Source organism: Egretta garzetta, unplaced genomic scaffold (genome assembly GCF_000687185.1).
Source record: "Egretta garzetta isolate BGI_Z169 unplaced genomic scaffold, ASM68718v1 scaffold641, whole genome shotgun sequence".
Taxonomy (NCBI): Eukaryota; Metazoa; Chordata; class Aves; order Pelecaniformes; family Ardeidae; genus Egretta; species Egretta garzetta.
The window spans coordinates 173,607-201,304 of NW_009258758.1; the positions used below are offsets into that span (position 1 = coordinate 173,607).

The following is a 27,698-nucleotide window of genomic DNA, read 5'->3' on the forward strand; positions in this document are numbered from 1 at the left end:
TTGAAATATTTTTATTCAGCTGCACCTAAACAAATCACTCCAGAGAGATACAGTTGGGTTCCAGAAACCTACAAGTATTTAGAGAGGATGAGACAACCATAAACTAAGGATGACACTGTGTTGTCTTAAAAATTGTATACAAAATACTGAATTTAATAGTTTCATTAGCTACAAAAAACACATGAAAATTTCAGAGTTTATATACATAAATCATTTAAGAATGGATCACTGATATTTACAGATGAAGACATTTTACATGTAGAACTTGGTCTCTGCACTTAATTAAAACAGCTTTGACACTTAGAGCCTTTATACTGTACTGAGAAAACACTTTTAAAATAAAGCAAGTCTTAACCATTTTCATTGAGGTATATGTAAATGCTGCTCTTTTTCATTTGCAAACAAAAAAGAACATTTAAATACAGCAAGTCCTGGAAACTTCCATTTATTTAGAACACCCCTACAGTGCAAATCCACCATAAAAGCAAGGTATTAAAAATATATCAGAGCCATTCAGCAAAATGTCAGGACAGGTACTTTGGTAAGCTATGATTTTTGTTCAGCTGCCATCAGTTTTCCCTTGAAAGATGGAAGTCCTGAAAGATGGAAGTCCTGAAAGATGGAAGTCCTGAAAGATGGAATTATTTCCTGTCGCAAGTCCATACTCATCAGATTCAGGTTCTAAATTATCCAAGTAGAATGGAGATCAGTTTTGCCACCACATGTACATTGAGGCTGTTTCCCAGAAGACGGTAGCGTTGCTTTACTGTTACTTTGTCAGGAAAGCCTAAAACAGAAACATAGTGCATCGTCGTTAGTCCGGGTTTGTTCCTAGCTTTTAGTGTACTCCTTTTTTTTCAGCGAACAGTTCTTAATGAAGTTATCACAGATTGCAGGAGGGTTAACCCTCCCACCCCCCCAAAATTCACAAATTTACAAAAATAATTCCCAACCACTTCAATGGGTTTGGATCAGTTCTTCCATGAGCAGTACTGCCAACCCTAAGGTTTAACAGAAGCCTCAAAGCACTGCTCGGTGGTGCGAGTAATGCCGATCTACCTTCTCTTCATCCAGCAGTCTCAGGGAGGAGCAGCAGCACCTAAAGCACTGCACAACCACTACTCCAGAGAACATCCAGAGAGGAACGTGGCCACAGCAGAAAGAAAATGCAATGATTCCACAGATGGACTAAACTGCATTTCTCAATAAGCTTTATATTGTACTTCCAGTCTGAGCCCCTCTAACCAGTTGAGGCAAATCAGATTTCTCTTGCAGTGCAATATCCCACCAGTACAGATTAAGCTCTGAGCAAGGCTTATTCAGTGAGCAATCAAGCAGCTGAACAATTTCCCATGTAATTCAATGCTGACCCTGTCAAATGCACTCAGAAATAAAGACAGCATCTGAAATGTCCTTCACATGGTAAGTGAAGGCAGAAAGAAGGGAGGCCCAACAAAAAAACAAACTGATCCAGGTATTGTGAAAGGGCTGTGTTTTGTACTGAGTGTACAAAGGTGATGAAGCCTCTGAGAATGAAGAAGCTGCAACAGCCCACTGGTCTGCTTTAACTGTCCTTGCTTGCACTCCTAGCTTACTCCAGCTGTGAACTAAAGTGCATTTGCTTCAACTTGAGTGAAAGACGAACAGCGGTGGGGATTCAACCGTTACGGTCATTTACTAACGTGCTGAAACTCAATCACATTCAATTATTTGATCATTCCCTAAAAAGAAAACCTAACTTTGAGCCCAAGGTCATCATCAGCCAGAAGAGCTTTGATGCATACACACATTGTTTGTGCAAGCAGCGATATATATATTCTGAAGTTTTCACAGGACTTCAGAAAAATCCTCTTCCAGGGACTGCTCAGGAGAGAACATGGTTGGACAGTTGCTGAGCCAAGGGTGGAAAGCTGAGGAGGAGGTGTCTGGGAGGAGTTGTTCCATCCTTCTCTGCCAGTTATTAATGCCTCAAATGTGGACTGCTTTGGTAAACACATCTTCTGCCAGCTCCATCCACTCTGCCCAGCTTCCTGGCACTCACATTTGGGCAACCGTTCTTCTCTTTGGAACAATCACTTGCACTCCCCCACACACTTCCTTAGATGGAGTTTTCACATTAAATCACTGAATAAGGTACAGAATCTAAACATTTTAAAAGAGTATATAAAAACAAATACGCATTTATGCACACACATGTGCACTTATAGCCCAAGAAGCTTATCTGAACCCTGAAAGTTTCAGAGTTTCTCCTTCTGCTTCTTGGCAACTGAAAGCCTGAATTAATTTTCAGGGCTCGCTGTTTCCTTTATCCCAAGCCTCCTCCATCTGCCCATTAACGTTATCTTGTACTTTCTATCTTCTTCCTGGCTCAAGAGCAGCCTACGTGAGAAGGACAGATTTAACAACTCATAGTCCGCTGGCACTTGCCACACAGCTCTCACTGTATCATTTAGGTCATGCATGCTACTTGATGCTGCCGTCTTGGCAACACGCACTACCACATTGTGTGGCTTTCCACTAGGCTGCCATTTGTCTCCCAATAGCTTACGTACATCACTAACAGGAAAAATGGAAAAGGCATCCTGACATCACCCTCATGAAAGCAGGTCGCAGGTGCAAGAAAGCTCTGATCGCTTTTAATGATATTGCTGCAGGACCCACAGCAGCGACTAAGACAAATGACTGCAGTATTTCATTGACCTATAGTGCAATTACTATTTATACATTTAGATGTTAAAAGCACAAATAAATCAGTTAATGTTAAGAATGGACAATGATACTAACTCCGGCCCTCATGTATTGGGAAAGGCCATCAATCTGTCAAAATACAGAACCATTTGGACACAATCATGTTTCTTCTGATAACACTGCAGCTGCAGCTAGTAACAGCATCTGTTACAAAGCTTCCTGACATTCTCTTCACTTCATTTGCAGCTTATAGTTTTCTCATTCTTTAGCTTCTTGGACCAACAACATATTTGCAGTGGGTACATCTCCAAGCTTTCTGTTGTTGAAAATTTCAGCCCAAATGTTGCTGTCACTACAGAACAAAGGAGCAGAGAAATTATAGCACATTTCTCTCTGAAGATAAGACACTTCACAATAATGACTTGAAATTTAACATGGGAGAAATGCTGTCAGTGGGAAACACCCTTTGCTGTAGCCATAAATATAGCAACTTTCAAAAAAAAAAAATAATCATAGCTTGCAGATCCTTGAAAGAAACTTAGATTATAGCACCTAAATTCACCAAAGATTTCAATCAACTGAATAACAAAGTGGGAAATGTCTTAGATTAAACACAAAGGAAATGTCAGACTTGTGACTCAGTGCACTGGGAAAAGCTTGTTCCACCTATGAATCAGGAGTATATGTGAGAGGAAGCCACTGGATGAGAGAGGCTTTTTTTATGTGTTGTGGAAGTTGGCAAAGTAGTATAGCGAGGCAGGGAACTGCAAGAACTGTAAAGAAGGTCCCATGATTAAGGCAGGAGGGTACTGCCCTCCAAGAGGTGGAATCTGTCCGTATCCCTCCCTCTGCAGTTCCCAGGTGACAAAAGACAAGTTTGCTCAATGAGCACTTTGTAGATGGCGATGATCTGGATGCTCCTCAAATTCAGAAGCCTGATTTGTCTTGAGAGTTCAGTTCTGGTTTGCAAAAATATTGAAGGTCACAGCTGTGCCTGAAGATGAGCTCTGAACAGAGAAGGCATGGCATCATTCCAAGCACTCTGAAATAGTAAAGGTCAGGTTTCGCAAACTGATCACCCTAAATTAACGGAGTCTTCTAAACATAAATTTCTCCATTGTCTCGGTTCTCCCTCTGTAAAATACAAGCAGTATTAACCCTACTACACCTCTCGGGTGATGTTGCAAAGACTGATTTAACATTTGGAAAACAGAAGCTGTATTTTAAAAAAAAAAAAAAAAAAAAGAAAATGGGCAATTCTGTGCTCAAAAAAATCTTGAATACCACGATAAACCTACACAAGCCCAATCCATCCCTGTTTAGCTCAAGTTTCTTTACATCAGCCTACAGCAATATGGAACAGACTAAGTAATGAAAAAATCCCGCATGTTGGCATGTAACTCGACGCAGCACGCTCCTGCAAACACTCTTAAATAATTAAGCTTAGTTTCAGCAACTCTAACATTTGACTTTGCAACCTTGATAATGTTCTTTGAATGTAGTGATTTTGAATATAACTGTAAGTAATAAATGAGAAAACAAACTAAAACTACAAAAGAAATAAATATATAAAAACTGTTAGCACTCCTTAGAACTCAGTAGTCACTGAGGAAGTCAAAGAAAAATGTAACAAATTACTCAAGGTTGGTGGTGTCCTGTTCTATGGATGCTTGTGTTGCTGAGAGACAGTAAATTGATCTGATGTGACAGCAGCAGGCCAAGCTCCTTAGAAGGTAGTAACAGCTACACTTTCTTGCCTGCTTTTCTTCACAAGGGGAATTCTGGTGAATTTATTTCAGGCGTAATTCTGGTTGACCTGTGTCCAACGTACTGGTATTGCTGAGTCTTGTTCCTTGACTCCCTCTTCTCCACAAAAATGGTTAGATAATGAAGTAACTGACCAAGGGCTAGGACTGCCTTTTCTAGAAAACAGGGATGACTTAAAAGATCATTAACTGAAGAGTTTGGTTACTCCTGAACAAAGAACCATCTGTATCTTCTGAAATTCCATTTCTGTCAGCAGCTGCAAACATGTGGAAGGGAGAAAGCAAGCAGCTCAAACACTGAGAACCACCAACAGACCTCCTAAACTGGCAGGATATGTTGACTTACCATAGTTGTGAGTAATGTTGGCTGCTGAGTAAATAGTTTCAACTTTAAACAAAGGTATTCCTTCATTGCTATTCAGTAATAGAACATTTCTCATGCCAAAGCTTTTTTCTTAGTTTACGAAGATGAACCTAACCACAGAAGCTGGCTCTTATAAAATACAAAAAACTAGTGGAAATTCAGAGAAATTCAGAGTTAGCCAAATAACAAGAATCAATCATAAGAATTGAGCAGTCCAAAAAAAAAAAGGCAAAATAAAAAGCATGGATGAGGCCCCAGCAAAAAAACTACTTTGGCACTTCTGAAGAATGATAAAGAAATGGGTACTTTGCAGCACATACCAAATTCCAGAGGGAATCCATGAAGATTTGCTATTTCTCTCGGGGTAAAGTACCTCAGTTTTAGTGTTGACAATTTCATAAGCTTCTCTTCTTCTGACAACTCCTCAATGTGTTTAAACACTGATTCAAGCTATGAAGAACAACGGAAACAACACATATCACCAATGCAGGTTGAATATGTAAAATTTAACACCCACATCTTAACAGAATATTTCTTTGATTATCACAGTGCTGAAGACAACAGCGCGTTTTGCTTGAAAGTATGATTGGTGTTTTATTTTTGTAGCCAGTATCTCAACCCATGGACTTGCAAGAAAGAAGTCAATGTTGCCATGAGGGCATTCACCATTTCTTCCTCCAGTTACAAGTTATACCAATACTTAATGAAGCAATCAGAGGACTATAAACATTTGTTAGTGACAGGAAAGTGACAATATAACTCAACAGCAGACCATCCACACAAATTAAGCTGTATGGATGTAGCTCTTTTAATACATTCTCTTTGAGATTATCCTGAGTTCTAAAGTTGTATTCTTCTTATGCTTACGAAATGCCATATGATATTAGTGAACAGCACAGGAGTGCAGGAGGTGGTGCCTGTGTACAGAACAGGCTTTGTGAAAAGGGTCTTTGAATGATGATTCACCAATATGTTTATTTTTACCTTCCCCAATGCCAAAACACCACTTTGTGGTGAACTTAGTATCAACAGTAGCACTTTTCAAAATACTATATCCTCCCAGATAAATAATACTTTTGAAACTCAAACATGCTAAACATTTGACAGTATTTACTGAATCATCTGTGTACAAAAAATGGCCCTAGATTCGCAACAGTGTACTGTAGTTTTTCCATACAATTAGTCACTTTTAATGTTTTCACATACCCCTGTGAAACCCCTGTATGACACTACAGATAATAAAATAATAGCAACTCTCATTCTCCACAGAAAGACGCACACATACAATCTTGATTTAAATAAACTGTTGTTTAGGAACGCAAAATAAATCAACCAGAAACTCAGTTGTCATAAAATGTATTATAACAAAAAAGCTTTTAAGTTTTATTCAGAATAACAAAGCAGAAGACAGAAAAAAAACAAGTTTTAGAACAAGTCATCCTCGTATGTTAGTCTACACATTCTTACCTGTACATCTACTGCTGTCTGCAGAACTGAGCCTGTCCCTTCTACATAGTGTCCATACCTTGACAACAATAACAATCTTAAATTAGTATTTTCATTGGACCTCATAGTACTGACAACTACAAAGATGCAGGGAGGTTACTTGGGTTCCTTTGCTTTGATTAACGAATCGCCTCCTGGACAGATAAGTAAAAGGCCTTGTTATTAACAATGCTAACCCTTGGAATACAGTAGCCTCTGAACACGCTCTCTGGGGATGAGTCTGCAATCAACACACATGGGTTTAGCCACACTAATGCCTTACATAAGGCAACTGTCCAAGGCCAAGGAATTCAAGCGTAGCATCATCAGAAAGGGCTATCTGCATTGCAGAAGCCAATTTTACATTAAGGGAAAATGTGTTAAAGGCCAAATGGTCCTAGGGGTTCAAATTGTCTCTCTGTATTCAAAGGAGGACCATTAGTGTGAGCCTCCAGCTTTTATATCAATCCATTAGGAACAAAGTGGTTCAGTCAGGTTTGTATTTTGGTTGCTTGTGGATTTTCCACAGAGGGAAGGGATGGGGGGTGGCCAGGCATCTACACAGAGCAGTAGAAGAAAGAAAGAAAAAGCAGAAAGAAAGAAAAAAATTAAATCCAACTGAGCAGTAAGCAAAATTACATTCTAAAACCATATGATAGCTTTTTTGGATGCTTTGTGGTTCATTGCATAACAATATGTTTACTCTGTAGTCTCTTCCAGGCTATCATTTAAATATAATCATGGGCTTTCAGAAACATGCTCTGCTAGTATAACTATGATAGCGTTTGAACATCCTGAACAGAAAGAGACTGAGTGAAGTCAACACATGGCTTTTGCATGGTGGAAGAACTTTGGAAGATTCCCCGCATTAGAGCGATGTGGTCTGCACCAATCATGAACACATACTATTCTCTAGTTTTATCTGTGCATCTGAAAGGACAGTTATAAAAGTCTTTTGCTCCATTTGAGGCCCATTCTACAGCAAGGCACTGGAACAATTTTTGTTTCAAGCCTTTGTAAATCCACAATGAATAAAGGGATACTCTCCCTTCAGCAGACACAATGACCCAGTAGGGCTCAATCTTGAGAATTTCTTCTTCAGTTGGAAAAGCTTGCGAGTGGTTCTGCCAATATCACTGAGAGCAACACTCATTTTAAAATAAAGTGCTTGCAAATCTTCCTTAGGATCAGAACAAAAGGCTCTAAAACTGATACAGATTAAAAACACATGGAATTGAACTATGTTGTAAATACATCACCTTTAATTGGTTAGCTGCATTCTGAAAATTCCCTCATAACCACATTTAACAATGTAACACACATAGCACTGAGGTATCCTGATCATCTTCTTATGTAGCATCTGATTGTATTTCAGATGAATATATCCGAGCCAAAATAAATAAGTGAGGATAAATTTGAAAGTGGTATTTTAGAGTTTTATTGGGGGAAAGAATCTTTTAATAGGATCCATGTTACATAAAATTCTCCAATCTAAGTAATTGGCACTAGAGTACAGAACTCCTCACAAAAAATCCAGTTGGTGTAAAAGTGGTTTGGGGATGTGGGGGGTGTTGGCTTTTTAACACAAATGTGGGCAGATGGCCAATGTTAGCTGGATAGTTATTAATTATTATTGCAGCTGCTGACTACTACCTTAGACTCGGAACATAATTAAAGATGGGAATTTTTACCACAGTAAAAAATGATGCATTGATTTTCAGACATTTCATTACCAGTTATAATGAAAGAAGTTGGCTTAAGAAATTACAGTCTTAAATTTTCATCTGACTCAAGATTCCCCCCTACCTCTTTATTTCTCTAAGCTTTCAAAAAAACCTCTTCGTTTCATTCACATATTATTTCTGGGTATACCATGTTCTGTATTATGACTAACAAAAAGGTAATTTTCACAACACTAGAAGAGAGTTTCTAGAACTAATATTACACTATTTCAGAAAGGCATTGCTTCTCTTGTCAATAGCATATCAAAAACTTACAAGCAAGTCCAGAATGATTATATCTGAAGAAGTAGTTTTCATTTGCTGTCTTTTAAAATGGACATTCTCCTCTCACAACTTCAGTCACCACAAACATACTCCTAAGAGAAACCATGGCGTTTGTAGTCTTAAGGAACCCGGCAATCATTTTCCAGTTGCCTAGGAGTCCAAGGTCAGAAGGAAACACATGCCCATCTGCTAGATCTCTCATGCAACATGGGCTGTTATATTTTGTCCTATATTCCACCAAAGCCTTTCAGAAAACATACTGGTATGACAAAGGCAGAAAGGCAAAAAGCACTTACAAAGTATCTGTGTTTGAGGTCCCTGAATTAGCAAGGATTGGAGAAGGCATACCCAGATTATCCTCATCACATGAACCTTGCTGGAAATACCTAAAGATCAATCAGAACTGAGGGAAATTTTCCTCTTAGTCTCAAAGCTAATGATCAGTATGACTTGTAAGAAAAACATCAGACAGGCATCTCAGCAGAGGGATTCTCTGTACTACTTGGAGTGCTGTTCTGCTCCATTCAGGGTCCACTTTCCTAAATCTAATGCTTCAGAGAAACATAAAAACAGAACTCCTGCAACATATACAGCAGCAACTTACTCTTGGCCTCAGAACGTGATCTGCATGAAGCCCGAGATGTAATTAGAATCCTTCTCTTAATGCACAGCTGTAAATTATATGACTGTATTGAGAATGATGTTGGAAACCTTCCTTCCCAAAAGCTCTTAAAAAAGGGAACAAGGACAGCAAATCAGATTCCTACATTTTGAGCCAAGAAGAACTACCACAACGATCTGGCCTGGCTCCTTGCACATCACCAGAAGAGCACCAATCATGTTCCGTGTCAGATGTCCCACCATAAAGACTTCATTTGAACTACTCAGGAGCCTCCTTCAGTGTGATTTTGATAAACATGACCACAAACTACCATGATGTATTCTAATGAAACCACAAGTGGCCAATTTAGTTTTGATGACACTTAAGGCATATATGAGATACATTAGAGATCATTCTGGCCTAAGGTTTTTATTCAACTATTCCAGTAAGAAACAGGTCCCATGAGATGCTGAGTCCCCCGCAACTCAAAAGAGCGAGGACAGAAAAGACGTACGTCCATGAGAGCTGGGGGAAGGGCTTTCCTGTGAACTTTTGAAGTTCTTTCTCTTCTCAGCTTTTTGCTATCGTCAGAAAGTTGAAATCACAAAATCTGCAGGAACTCTGTCAATCTGGCAGTCTAATTTCTACTAATTAAAAAAAAAGTTATAATTAGCTTTAACTCACCAACTAAGCCATTTTGTTGAAATATTCTGAGAATTAAAAAAAAAAATCTAATTTGAAAAATTCACCAATATTAACATTTCCCACAAACTTCCAGGCTCCAACTGGCATTTTCCAATACAAATGCAGTCAGTGGACAAGCTCCTTACTGTCTAAAGGGTTTCAGAACACTTAGCAACCTCCAGCAGTCAAACTTAAAATTGCAAAGTACAAATCAGAAAACTACTACACAGAAAAGCACTGATGTTCTGCTCCATCAAATATGATTTGTAATGCAGCAACCTAACTGGTTTTATGACATATGGCCAATTCACAGCTATTATGACCTACACAGCTGAAAAATCCAAGAAATCAATAAAATGTACAGTGGAGACAGTTTTAATGAGGAATGGATCTGTCATGCATGACACTTTGTAACTTCATTGAGCAATATAAAAAAATTCATTAATGAATCAGTACTATACCAGTCTACTGGAACCATATTTCCGCAGGGGTAATTAAGCTTCTGTGAAGGTCAACAACAAATGGCACTGTCTTTTGTGAATGCCTTTTTGGAGGTGGCACACGATGTTCTGCCAGAGAGATTCTCATGCTGGCACTCCACTGGACCAGGAAGCACACTATATAAGGAGACTTTTTTTTTTTTTTCCAGAGGCCTGTGTTATTTTGATGAAATGGGTCTTCCTTGTTTTTACAGTACACAAGTAAAAACACACTTAAAATTTCAGGACACAATTCAGCAAGACATTTTCTTTGCAACTTACCCTTTTGTAAAGCATGTGGATCTCCGGCAGGTGGGCTTAACAATGTCTAACAAGAAAGCATAGCGCAATAAGGACTTTGGTGGTAAGAAATACTGAATCATCTCTTCATTTTCCTCTTCCAAGAAATCCTTTAGCATTTGAATAGAGGAATCATTGTCCTGACCATGTTTCCTTTCAATTTGTTCAACTGTTTCAAGCTTAAAAAGAAAGGGCCCTTTTGGTAAACTCTTCTTGCTGCTGCAATCAGGGGCAATGTTTCGATCCAGATTCTTCTCTTCAGAAGACAAGGAAGAACTAGCTTCACCCACTTTGTCAGTGACTTTGTCATTCAATAAGTCTTCTAGATCCTGATCTGGGAATCTTGTCAATATCTAAGAACAAATTGTGAGAAAAAATTGAAGAACTGCATTTGATAAACAACTTAACAGAAGACCGCAGTGAGTAAAAATCCTTTCAGAGATGCTCCGAATAAAGCAAGTGAACCACTCAATGTTACTTTCATGAAGATTCCAAAAAATGTTAGCATCGAGATTTGCTGAGCTACCAGCAATGATGTCAGGAACAACTGCAAATAATTGCCTTTACAAAAAGACCCTTCTAAGGGTGTGAAAATGGTAGCAGAATGCATTGTTTTCTAGCCCACTATCGGCTACTGTCCCCCAACTGTTTAAAGCCATCTAAGGCCCAGGCATGAAGTCCTTAGAAAATTCAGTATCCAGGCTGAAAGACAGAATTTAGCTTTTTGTTGATATCACTTATGTCTCTCTCCATGCCTCAACACACACCACTAAACTGAAATGTAACCCTCAATCTTCATGAAAAAAAGCAAATTCAGGTAACACTAACAGACTCACCTGACCAGAAGCTTGAAAGGAAAATGGTTCTTGGTGAAGCTTTGCAATGAGAAAATACCGCAGCCTAGAATTGGGAATGCCAAGCTGTAAGCAAAATCCACAAGCCTTTAGTTCATGTGATAAAGAGAGAAAAAGTGGCCTATAGTGTCATACAAGCTATCTACCATTATATACAGTAATAGAACTATGCCCCAATAATATATTTGTCGAATTCAGAGATATCAGTATTAATCAATAACACCTAAACACTTATAACTTCCATACCTAGGTATTTTCAAGGAAACAAGTGGGGAATTATTCTTTGAACCTCATGGGGTTTACTTTCTCTGTAAATGAACAGGAATGTAAACAAACTTTTACACAAGGCAAGAAGAAAAATTACATGAATCACGATTTCTTGGGACAAGTACTACCTGTTTTCTATAAAAAAATCAAAAGGTGTCTCCTTGCCTTTTTGAACAGCTGGTTTTCAAGCTACTCTCTATCAGCTTCTCTCAGATCTACACAGTACTTCACTGATTCCATTTAGTCTTGTACAATCTGAAATCTCTCTCAACTCTCTTTTCAGTTGCCAGGGAAACATGCAAACAAAGCCCCTCCTCCCACAAATGACAGGGTCACATTTTCTGTGCTGCAAAATTCACAGGCATCAGCACTTCTGAAGCAATGAGGCTCCTGCAGGGAAAACTACCTTCCTGGTCATGGTGTAAATTCGTGCCTTCTTAAAAAATACCAAATGGTAGCAAAGCAATATGGGATGAGGATCTGAACAATAACAGCAGTATGATTATGCCAGTATACTGGTGAGGAATCAGAAGCCATGCCAGGTGGCTTTCTCATTCAGAAGAGTATCTTCAGCTCTGGGCAAGACTCTCTTTTCTCATACAATAGATCATTTTCAAATGTTCTTGGGCTCAGTACAGTTTGAAAAGTTAAATAATGTTACAGAAATTTTAGTACTCACACATGTTGGAGACAAGAGAAATTCTTGATATTTAAATCCACATGTTTCTAGTGTTCGCAAAAGTTCATTTCTGGCAGTGAAAAGAATCAAAAAGCAGTTACACCCTTCACACAACCTTTAGGCCCTTTTTTATTGTAACTAAAAGCACACTAAATGCAACACCTTAAGTACGAAGACATTCAGCACATTCAGTGAAAGAACTGGACAGAGAATCACAGATATGAAGTCATCTGCTTCTGAACTTGACAAGACAACATACGAAGTTCAGTGTTACTGCAGCCAAAAATGACTATTACACATTCACAGGTATCTCACCCTACTTTGGTGCAAACATGCCTTCAAAAAATTGCATCTCTAGGACATTACTTACAGCATGTCAACAAGGAAATAATCAGAGGGCAAGGCATTCTCTTTATTGTGAGTTATAAAACAGGAGATTAAAATCACTACAAATAGCTCACTACTTCCCTCTGTTCACATACATGGTATCAGGTAGGCTTAACAAAAGGGCTAACTCAAGGGATGACAAAAATTGGTAGCTTTGATAATAACAGTGAGGTAGGACTGTACTTTATAAACAATGGAAAAATCACTGAAACGGAAATCTTCTTAGAAAGACTTGTCTTTTCTATTCCATGCAGACTGCACGAGGCTGGAATATAGAAAAACCATTCCCTTCTAAAGAAAATGTCCTTTACGAAAACTGAAACCTACATAAATTAAGACTTTACCTGGCAGAAGAGGATTCAAATCCTTTAACATTTTCTAGAAGCAGGTATTTTGGAAGCTTCTGGAGCCTACAAGGGAAAAAAAAAAAAAAAAAAAAAAAAAAAAAGATCAACAAATCAAAGTATCAGGATGCGATATAAACTACATTACATTCCTCTACAGATTTGTTTAGCTACAAGAATGATCAAAGTATTTTCACATCATGCTAGCTGTTAAAGTTTAGCATCCTTAAAAAAATGTACCTCAACTTTCAAGGTTGCCTAGATCAACTCATTCCCAACTGAATCAAAAACGTGGACTGCTGGCATTATAACAACAAAACCCACTTATGTTCAGATGGACTGCTGTACCCTCCTGTACCCTGTGCGTGTACTTTTGAAAATGCTTATCAATGTTCATTTCCTAAAGCATAATATTATTATTCAACAGATTGGGTTTGTAATAGGAAAGATAACTGTTGGGGGAAAAAACATCCCTACTTAGCCATGGAACAGAAAACTTTTGTTTTAAAGCGCTTAAACCCAAAATCAATGTCAAAATGTCACATCCGATGTTAGCGGTAACACATCAGAACCAGTATTCATCTAACTGCTTTAAGAAATATGACATGTTTAGAGCTCAAAATGCAGACATTCTCAATTTTCTATACTTAACTTTTTCATTTTGATGGGGGGAGGGGAAGGAGGTGCCTGAGGTTTAGCAAGATCAGTGCAGAGGTCTGGAAATAGGCTCATTCCAAAACCAGCATATTAAATCTCTGGAGAAAGTAACATGCCCAAACTGTTCCAGGGACCATTCTAACATTTTAGAAGCACAGATGATTGAGATTCAAGTCTCTGGGAACATTCCCTAGCATTAATTCTCTAGTAAGGCTAACATAGACATAGTATGTCCACCACACATTGGGATCTCAGAACAGCATATAGAAACAGGACGCCAATGCCACCAGACAGCAGCTCCATGCTTATTTAAGTCAGTGACTTTGGATTTCCACTGGTACGAATCACAGCAGAATTTGTTTTAGCACATTCTTAACTACCATCAATTAAAGACATGCACATGAAGAATTAAAGAACTGAAACATTTCACAAGAAATTGGAAAATGTCAGCTACTATGTCAAATTTAAAAATACTAAAAATAATAATGAAAAAAAAAATCTGAACTGGAAAAAGCAGCAGCGGCCAAATTCCCTGAAGAGAAATGGAGAATATCTCTGTTGGTATGTTTACCCATGTTCAACATTATCATCACCTACTATGAAACTTATTTTTAAAGTAATGAATCCAGAGCATAGCCTGAAATGCAAGAGCTCATACAGGATCAACAGATCACAAGACAAGTAATCACTATACAAAGAGTATGTGTTAAGTACTTGGCAGGTATTAACATTACAAATGTGTCTGTAAAAGTAGCACTTTGACGTCTCAGCATTAGATTTCCCTCAGTTATGGCTTGGACGTGATAAACAGACAGTAACCAGACGATTTAAGTCAGACTTTGTTTGCCCCCTGCTCTGAGGATTTCTCTGGCCCTCCCAGATCTTGAAATTGTCGTCCCTGTATCTCTAATATTGGTCTTCCCAGGCTATCTTTGAGCCTCATTTCAGTAACGTTTCATTGGCTGGACATAAGAGAGGAACAGGCAAGGGATGAGAAATTATTTTATAGTTTCCATAAGCTGAACCCACTCTGTACCAATTTAGACTGCAAAGGATAATTCCTATATTAAGAATTTCCCTTTTTTGGGCTGAAATACTCCATACGTAATGTCTGGCAACATGTCATATCCAGAAAATACACAAACACTATCTTTGTAAAACATAAATCTATTGGAACTAAGAAACCGCAGAAGCCACCATCTTGAACGTATTACAGACTGCTTACACTAAGCACTGCCTCAGGAAACAACCTGCTCAAGAGAGATAAGGGACATGAGCAGGGTCTCATGGGGTGTCGAGATAAAGTATCACAGCCATGCCCAGCTCCTTTGCATGGTCATGACAAAAACCGTATGTCCTGAAGTGTCTAAAGCTTTGGTTCTGAGAAGGAAAAGCTTCTGCCCTTTATCCAGCTAAGCCCACAGCAACGAGGAAGCAACATTTCCATATTAATGCACAACACTGTCCCAAAAGCAGCCACCCTCTTAACTGTGTCTCAGTTTAATGGAAAGGAATACTGAGGTCAGGATTCCCTTAAGGATAAGAAAGGTACTATTACTCTGATGAATTATTAACTTACACACTATCTGCTGTTTTTAATTTATCATTTTGAAAGGTCAGTCCGGAGGACTGAGTTACATTCCTTGTTCCAGAAAAGACATCTTTACAACTTTTGGAAATCCACATTACCTCCCTATTTTTGTGCCTCTGCTAGAAGCAGTGGAGTAGTAATAATTTCTTTTTACCTATTTGTCTAGCTTACTAGGCTACAGAATCTGGTTTGTGTTCTGGTTTGTGTCCTCTGCCACAGATTTCTTAGGTGATCCCAGCCAAGCCACTCAGCCCTCTGTGTCTGTGTTCTCTATCTGCTGATGACAAGGGCAAAGAGGTGGTCCCATTTAACGTTGCTGGTTGCAGAAAAGTTGTTTCTGGAAGCAGGATGAAGACCCTCTTCTCCCACTTGTAACAGCAGTTGAACAAAAGCCTGTTGTTGGTACCAGTTTCCTTCTGTGCAGACAGCATCCATTAAAAAAAGAAAAAAAGAAAAAAGAGCACCTGCCAGACCTTTCTTCAGCCTCCTCCAATTCTGACAGCAAGATTAACCAAAAAAGGAATAGAGAGAGCAGCTGTCTCAGTCTTCAGCAGAAGCAGGACTGCCAGGTAAATGTTTGGTGGACTGTAACTGATGTATATTCTCAAGCTCATGCCGACTGGTGCCCAGTGGACATCTCAATCCAGAAGCAGGGATTTCTGCTGGATAATCTCCACAAGCAACTGCTTGCTTCACTTCCCCAGGAAGGTTTCTTACAGTGCTATACATCTCTTCCCAAAAAAATTCTAGTAGAATTACTTGGAGCTGATTGGAGGGGACAAAAATGTACTGCATTGTGCAGTCAGTAACATATTTCAAGAAACTCTTTCAAGTGTTACCTATTCAAAAGGTGACTAAAAGTTGAATCAAAGCTTTTTCAACCTGGCATTTCAAACAATTTTCATGTTTCCCTGACATCCATTAGCAAACTACTACATTACCTACTCTTGGTTGAAAATAAAGTCAATGCAAGTCTGATGTGGAACTGAAAATAGATAACTCAAGTTGTTTCATTTATGATATAACCACAGTTTAAACAGACACACACACAAAAGGAAAACCAAACAATGAAAGCATAAACATTAACTTTGAGACGATAATGGCATTAGTAAAATACAAGTATTTAAGTTACATATGATCACGTGAAAACAAACAAGTAATACAACACAATATTACTAGTACCCCTGTAAAACATTATAGATGACTCATCTCGGTACAACATAAAACGCTTAAAAACTGAGGCAGAAGTTCATTTATACCTTGGGAGAATATCAAGGATATAGAGAAAGCTCTTTGTCCGTGGATCAGATACATCACCTTGCAGGCCAATTCTAGGAAAGAATAAAGAAACACCTGTATATTACTTGGAGCAGACTGACATTTGACTTACATTTTTCTACAGAATGCTGACACTTTTTGCTTTGAGTTTCAAAAAGGGCTTCTGCAAAAGCATTGTATATGGACATGAGGACCTGCTCACAGAGGCAGTGTCCTAAGAAATGCTCTAAGGAATGAAAGTCAGCCCTGGAATCCATCAGCTCACAGCAAGGTTAAAAATCGAAGCATTCAGTAATGAAACCCACTCTCCAGCCTGCAAAGTATTTAGCATTCTGGTCTTGTCCAGCAAACCCCTTGAACATACTTGGCTTTGAAAGAACAAAAAAAAAAAAAACCCCACTGAAGTTCCTGGGAATACCCAGCTATTCTATATCGAATATATTAAATTATTTCTGTGAATTAAAGCCTCAGTGCTCACCATTTTGCAGTATTGAGCCCCATATGAATAACTCTGTAATCAACTTTGTAACATTAAACTAGACAGCTCATGTATGTTATAAAAATGGTAACATAATATAACAATTCCAGGCCTGTGTTCCTCTAACTTAAACTTGTATTAGCTCTTAAAAAGAATAAAGCCTTGGTAGAAGAGTTTTAGCATGTCTCTAAATTAATTAGTCATAAAAAGATTTTTTCACGGTACTCTAAAAAAAAAAAATTGTGAAGGAATGATTCCTATATACATTGTAGGTTTGCACAAATACATTTTTATAGATCAGCACCACTTTGGAGGGATTTCTTTTTAATCTTAGAGCATTCACTGATACATATTTTCTTACACAAGCAGTTTCATCACCATCAACAGAATTTTTCAGGAAGCTACTCGTTTGCATGTGTACAATTACTAGAATCTTACCTCCACTGTCACTGCTGTCAAACTATATGAATTTGAATCTAATCTCAGTAAGTTCAGTGCCTGATTAGCAAGATATTTCTCCATACCATCCACAAAATCATTTCAAAGCCATTAGCCTCCTAGTCTTGCCTAAAATAGAAATATTCCTCAGAATAAACTACTTTTGTGCACATGTGATTTTCAAAGTACAAATAAAAACAGATTACTCTTAAGTCGCAGGCAGAAGTGAGAAATTCCAATTCTCCTTCTGGAGTTGCCCCAGGAAAAGGTTAGATAGATATCTAAAGAGAAAGGAAGCACTCCTAAACAGCAAAATCTTTGAATTTCACTGTTAAGAGGAACAATACAGTATGCAAAATAGGTGCTGTAAGAAGCTTAATTAATTTCAACTGAATTAAAATATACATTATGAGAAATGTGATCAAGATTTAAGATTCAGATTGCTGTATTTCTTCCACTTCAGTAAATCTCATGGTGAGTAGGGCTACAACATTGTTGCTCAGGAAGAGAAAGATACACAGGTGAACCACACATAGCATCATTCTTGGAAAGATTTCTCCTTTAGCAGTACATATTGTAACAACTTCACTTTTCTCCAAAGTGTGCTATATCTACCTTGTAAATGGCTGACAGGGAGGACTCATCAAAATCATATCAAAAGATAATCTGTCAAATTCTTTCAGTGTTATGCCCTGAATAAGGAAAAAAATAGAAGAATTTGAGTGTTGTAAACTGTATGAAACTCTCAAGTTATGTTTTAGACAAAACTATATGCTTCACCTAGCAAAAAACTACCTAATCTTCCATTTGACATGATAATTTTTTTCTCTTCTACCTCAGTAAACCATACAATGCAAATACACATTTGGTTGCTTTGAATATAAATCAAAACCACTAATGATGTGAGCATCTATACATAGTATTGAGGGGTTTATCTACTCATTCTTTCAGAAGAGGTGGAGTGGCTCTTTCAGTAGATCACACCAAAATACCAATGAGTTATTTCGTCCAAATATAAGTATCATTATTCAGATATAAAGTCTTTGTACATAAAAAAAAAAAAACCAAACCAAACACCAAACCAGCTGAAAAAATAATAGATCTTCTCAAGGGACAAAATAACTGAACAGAAAAGTAGCTCAAGTGTTAACATGGTCATTTTTACAGGTCCAAACTGTGAGTTTTAACTCAAGGATCTCACTAATAATGCATCCTGTAAAGTTTATTTTAGTTTTTGATGAGTAAAAAACCCTCATACAATATAGCTGAAAGCCCTACTCTGCAAAAATATTTCCATTCAGAGAGTAATTACACAGGTAGAAGTTCCTCTAGACTAAATTTAAAGCAACACTAGAACGACAACAAAGGGGCCAAGAGGAGAGAAGGATAATTATGAAGTAACTATGAGCTAGACAAAGAAATCACCACCATACATATTTTGAGGGCTATCTGTACAGCAAGCGTAACATCACTGCCCACAGAAACTAGACAAAAGCTGTTATTTTTCCAATAAATGTAAAGAAGGTCTTACTGACTGTAATCTGCATATTTCTATTTTCCCATATAAAACTTTAAACTATCATTTATTGAGTGCTGAATAAGCAGCTAACCTTTAGCCGCCTATTTAAGTCTGGAGACTTAGAACAAATTCAGTATCTTTTACTGTCATGTTGTAAAACCGTAAAAGAAGATTAGAAAGTATACAGTAATTTCTAACTAAATCCAGGCAAACCCACATGCCTAGTTTGCTCCTCAATTATTAAAATAGAAGCCAATTTTACCTAGTTGTTCTTTAATTATTTGGAAAAGGGACAGAATTCCTAAAATATTTGATCTATTGAGCCCACAAAAAAATGCAAGACTGTCCATCCAGTATATTTTCTTGTGTTTTACTGAGCTCAACTATAACTCCAAACCAAAGGCATGCCTCCAAGTAATTTAATTAAATTCTTTCAAGATACACGAAAATATGTTTTTTAATCTAAAAATATGATTTTTGTCATTCCTTTATTGCTGGCAACCGTTCCTCTTGACATTCACATAACCCTTCTCGATGCAACAGTGAAGACTTTCAGGGAAAGATGCAGTGTGCGTATCCCGCTATCTTCAACAACCAACCACAGCACAAGAAATCAAAGTTATTGTAAAACTGCGTAACATAAATTAAATCTTTTTGTTTCTCTTATTAGTAACAAGGATAGTGACGACAACTTACATCTACAAATGCCAGACTAGAGCAAAAAAAGAAATTCATTACTCACCTCAATTGTTTTTGCCCATAATGGCGTGCTGGGAAAGTTGTGCTTATAAACTTCATTGGCAAGAGTGTTCACATCAACAGCAGCAACAACTTCTGCAGATGTGCAGCTTTCTAAAATTAAAAAAAATAATAATTTGAAACCACAGCTTCTCTTTACAACTCTTGGAAAAATACATTTGTTCAACTGCATTACAGCTACGCTCAAAAATAAAAGGGAAATTACACGATCAAACTGCTGGGTTGCCATTAAAACTCTAGATGAAAAAATATACCATGTTTCAAACCATTTGGCCAGTACTTCCCTTCTCTATATATCTAAAAATGGAAGCTAACTGCACACTTCTTAATTTGTAGATGCACCCTGTTTGGAGCTTATGTGTGACTGTATCTCTACAACGTCCCCACCCACATTCAGTTGGCCTCTGGCCACCAAGTTCCTCAGCTACAGAAAGGCAGCCTGAGTCAACCCTGCCGAGCCCCCCTTCACTGCCTGAGACTCTCCAGCCACTGGCAACTTGTAAGAACTAAATGTATTATTTTACAAGTATACTACTTCTCATTGTGAAAAAATGGCACCAATAAATAAGTTTGAGGTACGTTTACTCCTGCAATAAAACTTTAGGAAGTTGCCTGAAAAGCATTTGTGCTTCTACTCCAATAAAACCTTGGGCCTTGAACCGAACTGCCCCCTCCTTTGGGTTCAAGGTCCCCACAACACCAAGTGCTTTGAAGGACAACATTTGGCAGCTCGTCTTTTCTTGATATCAAAGGAAGTGCTTCTGGACACTTAGAGGTGTTATGGAAAAGAAGAGAGCACAGTGTAACAAATATACTGACAGTTAAAATCCTGAAAGAAAAATACACTAAAAAGAATGTAAATAAGCAACGGTTAATTTATAGAGTAACAGAATAATAGGTTTGACAAAACCTAAAGACATAAAAAGAACAGTGTATTACCCACTGCTCATCATGCCACACTATTTATTATTACTAACCACAGTACCTTCACTGAGGCTTTTTACCCAGGAAGCTAGGCTGTGGTTCCTGTTACAGCCACAGGCAGAACACAGTGACCGTACTTCCTCATAGGCAAGTGTCACAGAGGTACGCTAAAACAAACCCAGATGAAGGACGACCTCAAACAACTTTATTTCACAAAACAGCCAAAACCACACAACAGAACCAGTGAGAAAGGGGTAAACTGAAATCAATCAACACTCTGATAACATATAGCACGTAACAGGTTTGAGGCACCAGTCAGAGTATTGTTACTGCACGTCAGTACACACAAGAATGATGATCCCAAGTGCGCGTGCATGCGCTCATTCACAAAGGAGAAACTCGCTCCCTCTCATGGGTACCCAGAAGGTGCAATCACTCGCCTGGGAGGCGAGGTGAGGGCTCACTCAAGGATATATCCGGAAGAAATCACTCACCAAAAGGAGGTGAGGGCACTCAATCCGAGGAAGTTTCCTCAGGTGGCATCCCAACCCTGGGGCTTTGAACACAGACCCGCTGCTCCGAGCAGACCGCTCAAGGGGGGTCTCAGCGGTGTGCCGTTTATACCCAGGTTTGATCTGAGCTGTGGTCACAACTGGTCATGATCCAGAAGCTTCTCTGAGCCAAGGCGCCTCATCAGTCGTGGACCCTGTCTGTTGGCCATAATTGGTCACGATCCAGAAGCTTCTCCAAATGGAGGCACCTCACTAGCTGTGGACCCTCCCTGTGGGCAGAGGGGTCCTGCTTCTCCTGCCCCCCTACGGAGGGGTGTACATGCCTGGGGGCATGGCAAAGCACTAAAGGCGTGAAAATGAGGCAGGAAAAGCCAGTGATCACCGTGTTAAAAGCCCTGGTCTTTATCGGAGGAGAGGGGCGGAGTGCATATGCCACAACAAGACTAGTTTCAACCACCAGGAAATCTACATTAGGTCACCACTACAAAGCCCCAGAGGAAACACAGGCGATTTAAACAAAATGTTGTAAGCCAAAAGAAAGGCCAATAGCCACATGCCTTTGAGTAGTCTCACAACATGCTCGAGTAACACATTAACAAATGACCTTACGAGACATCTTATGAATTACTGCTAGTCAGCTAATTATTTACAGTTTGAGAGGGTGAAAAACCAACAATGATGTCCCCAGTGGATTTAATTTTTGTGATGCAGTTATCACCCATCTACTCTCTCTCAGGTTTTCAAGGCCATCTTATTCAAAACTAAGATGAAAGAGAAATACGGGTATTGGAAAGATTGTAGCAGACATTTTAACAAAGACCAACCTGGTTCTCCTGGCTTTACTTGGTGCAATAGAGAGCAAAAAGAATGAGAGTTTCACAAGAAAAAGATTTACAGACAGCTGCGCATTAAGGGTCAACATACAAATCACTATTTGCAGTTACTGTCTTGACATTTTGACCATAAATTGTCACTGAAGTATTAAATACAGGTGTATCCACGAGGACAACAGAATGACTACACCTGAGATTACAGAACAGGTATGTTAACACTGACATCTAGCGTGAAAAGAACGTCACCTTAGTAGGTCAACTGTCTCAATTTACAAGTATATTCAAGAACCAACACTTTCATCGTCCTAAAACAAAGCTGTAACATCCAAGTAATGGGAACAAACTTCAAGTACTGTTTAAGAGACTGCTTTTCTCATTTATTCTTTCCATTCTTAAAACAAGTTGTGCTGACAGCTGATCCTTAGTGTGCATTCCAGGGACTCCAGAAGAAAAAAAAAAATAATCAAGAAACTCAAATTATTATCTAAATTAAAATACAGTTTAAAAACAACAACTGGAAAGGCAGGCAGTGTGCTTTCTCTCACAACTCACAGTTCAGATGCTCATCCTTTTTACTAACATCAATCCAATCTCTCCTTGCATACACACAAGAAAAAAGAAGTACTGGGGATTTGCATCACAGGGACTTCACAGACCCAAATGCCTGGAAAAACTGAAAGAGAGCACATAGCTAATAGTAATTTATTGAATCCCCTTGCAATACAATGTTCAGTCTAAACCAGAGATGTTAGCCCGCATGGAAAAGGGACAGGAACTTTTCTTGAATTATTCCACCCGACATCCTCTCTTCCCAATTCAGAGACCTGATAATTTTTTCAAAGCTTCTCTTCCTTTTCACTCAAAAGCTGTGGCTCACTTGGGAGTTCCTGTTATGGAACAGACTCCCTCTAAAAGCTGATTAAGCGTATTTGTGTGGAAATACCCTGGAAACGCATGAAGGAGCTCCAACAGACAAGCAGATCTCACACATCCAATCTAACAAAGAAAAGCTTGTGTAAATTTCAAACAATGTGAAAATTAAACATTTTTGAAGAACTTCTCCTGAAATCTAAATAACTTTGATGTCAAACTGTGATAGTCTGTTTTTCTACAGCATTTATATTTATTACTTGAAAATGACTGTAGGAATGTATCATAAAAAAGACTGAAAGCAGAATCTAAAAAAAACAGAATCGAGACCGTGTTTAACTATCACCACTGACAAAAGGCACAAAAGCAACTCAGGAATATGAAAATGCCCCTGAACTGCTGACTTAGTAAGATGTTAAATCAACTCCCCAAAATATATAGCAGAACTTCAATACAGAAACAGACACAGCTCTGGAGGCTTTTTTTCCAAACAAGCATGTCCAATTTTCAAGACACAGCCATTTAAGAGAATTACATCTACGCAGAAAACAATTTAATTTTATGCAGACTAAAGAAAAATAATACACATTTTCTAAGTGAAGCTAAGTAGCTGCCGGAATACTTGATTTGCAATATTCCTCAACATGTTTTTGAACCCAGACTTTCCACTTCTGAAAGAGATGTTGAAGCTCAGAGGGAAGCCACAGACATGATGGTGAAGTTACTGAGGGAGGTGTTACAGCTTATTTTTAGGCAGACTAGATTGTAATACTCTCTCTTGGCTGAAAGCAGGTGAACTCAAATTGTATCATCCTACTAGGAAAGTACTGATTTTGCACTTGAGTCTTAAAACAGATAGGATCCACATAGTGGAAACTCTTTAACTGTTATTTAAATTGCCTGAAGAGGCCGCAATCAAACTTTGGGTCCCAAGTCTCTATTTTGTTGTATACACAATGCTTACGAGCCCTTTCAGCTATGTAGTAGTCACTCGAGTGAAAGGGCCACTGCTGTAATGATTGGAAGGTGCAGCATTTGAAAGAGACGAAGACAAGCTGCATGCATTAGCTTCTGATTTGGAAAAAAACAAACCCAAAGGGTGTCATCCTCAAACCCTGAAAATAAGATTTCTGACCTTACAATATCTGTCCTTTTCTTCTTCAGAATCGATTCCTTTGTCATGTGTTTCTAGCAGACCTTAAAATTAACATAGATCTATTTATATTCACCACTCTACTTTTGTAAAAGAATCATCAATGTCACCAGAACACATGAAATACACCAAGGGCAGAGCCTGGTGGATCTCGGTGTATAGGAAAATCAGAGCCAGAAAAATTATCTATTTCAACAGGTATATGGAAACAAATGGAAAAGGGAAGATTAGTCACATGTTTTGCCAGTCTTGTTTCCTTTTGAAACAGAGCAAAGATTTCATTTCTGAGTTGTCAGCTCTTGGCTGAAATGATAAGGCTGAACTGCCCATGGCTACAGTCAACACACCTAACAGTAAACTGGATACTTGCTTCCTGCAGGATACTTGGCAACTTTTTTCACTGCTCTATTTGTACAGGATTTGTTCACGTTCAGCCATATAAACTATGTAAATTTACATTATAGCACAACTGACACCATCCTGTGCTACAAAGGGCTATATTTTAGAGAAGCATTACATCAAAATGAGTTTAGGTGTAAAAACTGGCTCAAACCAGCAATATTTTTGTTTTGCATTGTGCTGAATCCTAAAGCTGCTTGACAGTTTTGTCTCCTTTGCCTCTCCCCCTGAGGTAGCTACGCTCAGTGTAATCATGCACACCAGTTTATTATGCTGTGCAATTCACAGAGATAATCAAATAAAATGAATAAACAGAGATAACAGAGTACAAGAGACTCAAATTCTTACTCTGTAAAATTGAAATATAACAATTGCAGGGGAAAAATATTACCACCTGTATCACTGCAAAATTACGGTACTTTTTAAAAGATGTCCTTTCGCGTTTTATGTATGAAGACTTTTTTCGGTGACCTGGCAGGTTACAAATGCTTGTGGCAGAGACCTGGAACCCAGTTTTCATGGGAAAACTGCCTAAATTAATAAGCCAATTTAAGTTTGTTTTGGTTGGGAATGAGGAAGAGCAGGCTGTTTGTTTGATGGAAAGTTGCTAAGGAAATTATTTTGAAGCCATAGATTTTCTAAAAATAAACCACTGTTTTTCACTGCAGGAACTCTGCACTTTATACGTGTGTGTGTGAATGTATTCTTTATATATACATATATATATATATAAAAATATCATAGGTTTAGACATATATGATTTGAACATCAACCTTTACAAATCTCGCAGTTTGGAGCACAGGGTGGGAAGAAGGAAGAAATGCACTCCCATCTCTAGCTGCCTCAATCCTTCAAAAGTGTGAACATGAACAGACTCACTGACTTCTGACCTTAATCACGCTCAACTTTCTAAACTGTATGGTTTTGCATATCTTTGCTTAAAATACTATTATAAAGCATTCAAAGTCTAAACCTAGAAATTCTGCATATGGTGAATTATCTACAGCTAGAGTAACAACAGAGAGCTAGACAATCCCCAGGGTTTTTCTGTTTAATTTTGGACTGAAATCTAAATTCAGGAACAGCCTTCTTTTCGCTGTCAAAAAGAACCTGATTCAACTATGTGCTAATAACTTCTATGTACTGTTAATAGAGAAACACTTATAAGAGAGTATAAATTTCTGTGAATTTATTAAAATTCAATTAATTTTTACTGTAGGAGAGGACAATCTCAAAACCAATACTTGGCGCCAAATGCATTTCTACTTTAATGACAGCTACCAAAACAACGAACATTCTCATCCTGCAAGCTCAAGTATATGCTATCACAGCCAAAAAGGGCTTCAGGGTAGAAAAGGCAGCATCAGATTTTGTGGCAAATTTGCCACAAAATTTGCCACCTATTTGCCAATTGAAAACACTGTCAATTTCACAGAAAAGTAGAAAGTTGGACCAGCTCTGCTAAACATAACTGGCCACAAAAATGACTACATAACACAGCCAGGAACCAACACTGAGCCAGAACTTGCCAGAGCCGCAGAATCCCTTTTGTAGAACAAGTAGCTTTCCTGGAGTGCTGCCACTGAAGTATTACATGCTCTCTTTTCTACATGTTCCTATTATTTCTCTTGGCTGTATACATTCACTAGAAACCATACCAAGAAGATAAAGTATCATACATAATCTTCATCTTTTGTGTATTTGGTTTATGAAAGCACTGGCAAAATGGAGGGCTTGCTTTCAAGCTTCATATTTATATGGAAAAAAAAAACCTTCTAAGATTTCCATACCAAATAATATGCCATCTGCTAAAAGATAGCCACAAAATTGTATCAGAGACATTTTCAAATAGCATGGTTTCATGTACACGTACAGGCCTAAAACACATAAGAAACCCTATTATTAAAGTACTTACAGAGGAACATTCACTTTTTTTCTGTTTGATTTCCACATAAAAGCAAACACTCGAATCCCCCTTCACTTTACTTTGTTCCTTTATAAACTGTACAAGAAAACTGAATCCAGATGTCTAAGAGACTTAAAAAGAGACAACAGCAGAAAGTATCAAAATGCCAGACTACACCAATATTCCTGAATGCAATACAATTCATCAAAACTGGTTTCATATTCATAAACCTGTCATTAAACACTTAATTCAGTGCAAATTGCATAGAACCCTTTTTATTCAAATTGCCTGATTATTGGTTTTAACAACACTCACAACAAGACTTTCATCTAGAAGTGTATGGCTTGGACTTTTTCCAAGACAACACAACACCCATGGGCTGAGTTCTCACATGCTTCCCAGAAAAATAAGCACCCAGATTTGAAAAAGTTATACTAACTGTAATGAAAATACTACCCACTTTGCAAAGTTCAGTTGGTATTTAACCATTTAGTACTACACAGGGTAATTTACAAAAATTATAATTTAAGTCTCCTCTTATACACACTCCCTTCATCTGCTTTGGGTGGTACCACTACAAGAGAATCTCAGTCTCACTATTCATACTTATTGTAATTTCCTCAGTGAAATGTAAGCCCAGAAGAACAGAAATTACAACATGCACTGACACTGATGCAGCTGCGTTCAGCAAATTCAGAAACAGTACGCTTGGAAATTTACCCTTTCAGGAAATAACACAAGGGTCATTTTTAATTCCTTCACCCTCCAAACTACACAATATATAAAGATGATGTATGATCTCAAGCCTTCATATGCACAGTAACTATCCACTGGGACATCGCACAATCAGTATATCTTTTGGATAAAAGTTTACAGTATTCTGTTAATCTTGTAAGGTTCAATATGCCCACCCTTTTAAGTATTTGTCGTGCTGCAAATGACACTTACTTATGTGGCCATCCACAGGATATCACATCTGGCATTATAATTTATTAACTACTGCAGCACATGACCAAACATCCACAAGACACCGATTATCATGTTAAGAACATAGCTAGATAATATTCAGTAAAGATTTGTTACACACATATGCACACCAGCACGTGACAAACAGCTGAGTGAAGGACCATGATGTAGGCTAAGTTTCAGGAACCAGTCCACTTTCTATGGAAGCATGGAAATTGTCTGTAACATGTAGACAGTTCCCCATCACTTCAGAAACATGACTACTAGAAAAGCAGAGTGTTACCATGACAGCTATGTACACCATATACAATGTATAACACCCTCTTTTCATTCCACAAAAACTCCAAAATTTGCAGTTCCATACAAATATATGTTTTGCTCTTAGTATTCTAAGAATGTCTCTGGAAATAAGGAAAATGCATCCTTACAACAGGCAGTTAGGATTATTTACAGTAACAATGTAGGTACCTATTTTGGTATGTTGTGTATTTTTATGTACTGTAAATATATA

The 27,698-nt window shown here is 38.1% G+C and overlaps 1 protein-coding gene across 13 annotated transcripts; it reads right to left on the reverse strand.

Moving 5' to 3' along the window:
* Positions 1–27,332, reverse strand: TRDMT1 (tRNA aspartic acid methyltransferase 1). 13 transcript variants are annotated; one of them, XR_004841249.1, is made up of 11 exons: positions 19,830–19,984; positions 19,608–19,717; positions 16,412–16,483; positions 12,905–12,970; positions 12,174–12,243; positions 11,210–11,293; positions 10,356–10,726; positions 6,286–6,343; positions 5,139–5,268; positions 2,785–3,040; positions 705–787 (listed from the first exon to the last, which is right to left on the reverse strand). XR_004841249.1 is itself a non-coding variant. In XM_035889006.1 (10 exons), exons 2-10 carry the CDS (start codon positions 19,661–19,663, stop codon positions 687–689), a joined length of 1,008 nt encoding a protein of 335 aa, XP_035744899.1. In that variant the 5' UTR covers positions 19,664–19,717; positions 19,830–19,979; the 3' UTR covers positions 1–686. The 13 variants fall into 13 exon arrangements, 11 of the variants coding, with proteins under 11 accessions (XP_035744899.1, XP_035744903.1, XP_035744898.1 ...); XM_035889006.1 differs by lacking the exon at positions 2,785–3,040 and having other exon boundaries at positions 1–787; positions 19,830–19,979; XM_035889010.1 differs by lacking the exons at positions 2,785–3,040; positions 19,830–19,984 and adding an exon at positions 17,962–18,038 and having other exon boundaries at positions 1–787.
* Between the last annotated feature and the right edge of the window lie 366 nt (positions 27,333–27,698).

Bases quoted from the DNA above. Each gene is read 5' to 3' on its own strand.
- TRDMT1 (XM_035889004.1), bottom strand. From the start codon at position 19,663: ATGAAGTTTATAAGCACAACTTTCCCAGCACGCCATTATGGGCAAAAA. The intron at 12,971-16,411 runs GTATAAATGAAC...TTTCCCTTGTAG, and splicing joins ATCCTTGATATTCTCCCAAG to GCTCCAGAAGCTTCCAAAAT. The intron at 10,727-11,209 runs GTGAGTCTGTTA...ATTTGTTCTTAG, and splicing joins CCTTTCAAGCTTCTGGTCAG to ATATTGACAAGATTCCCAGA.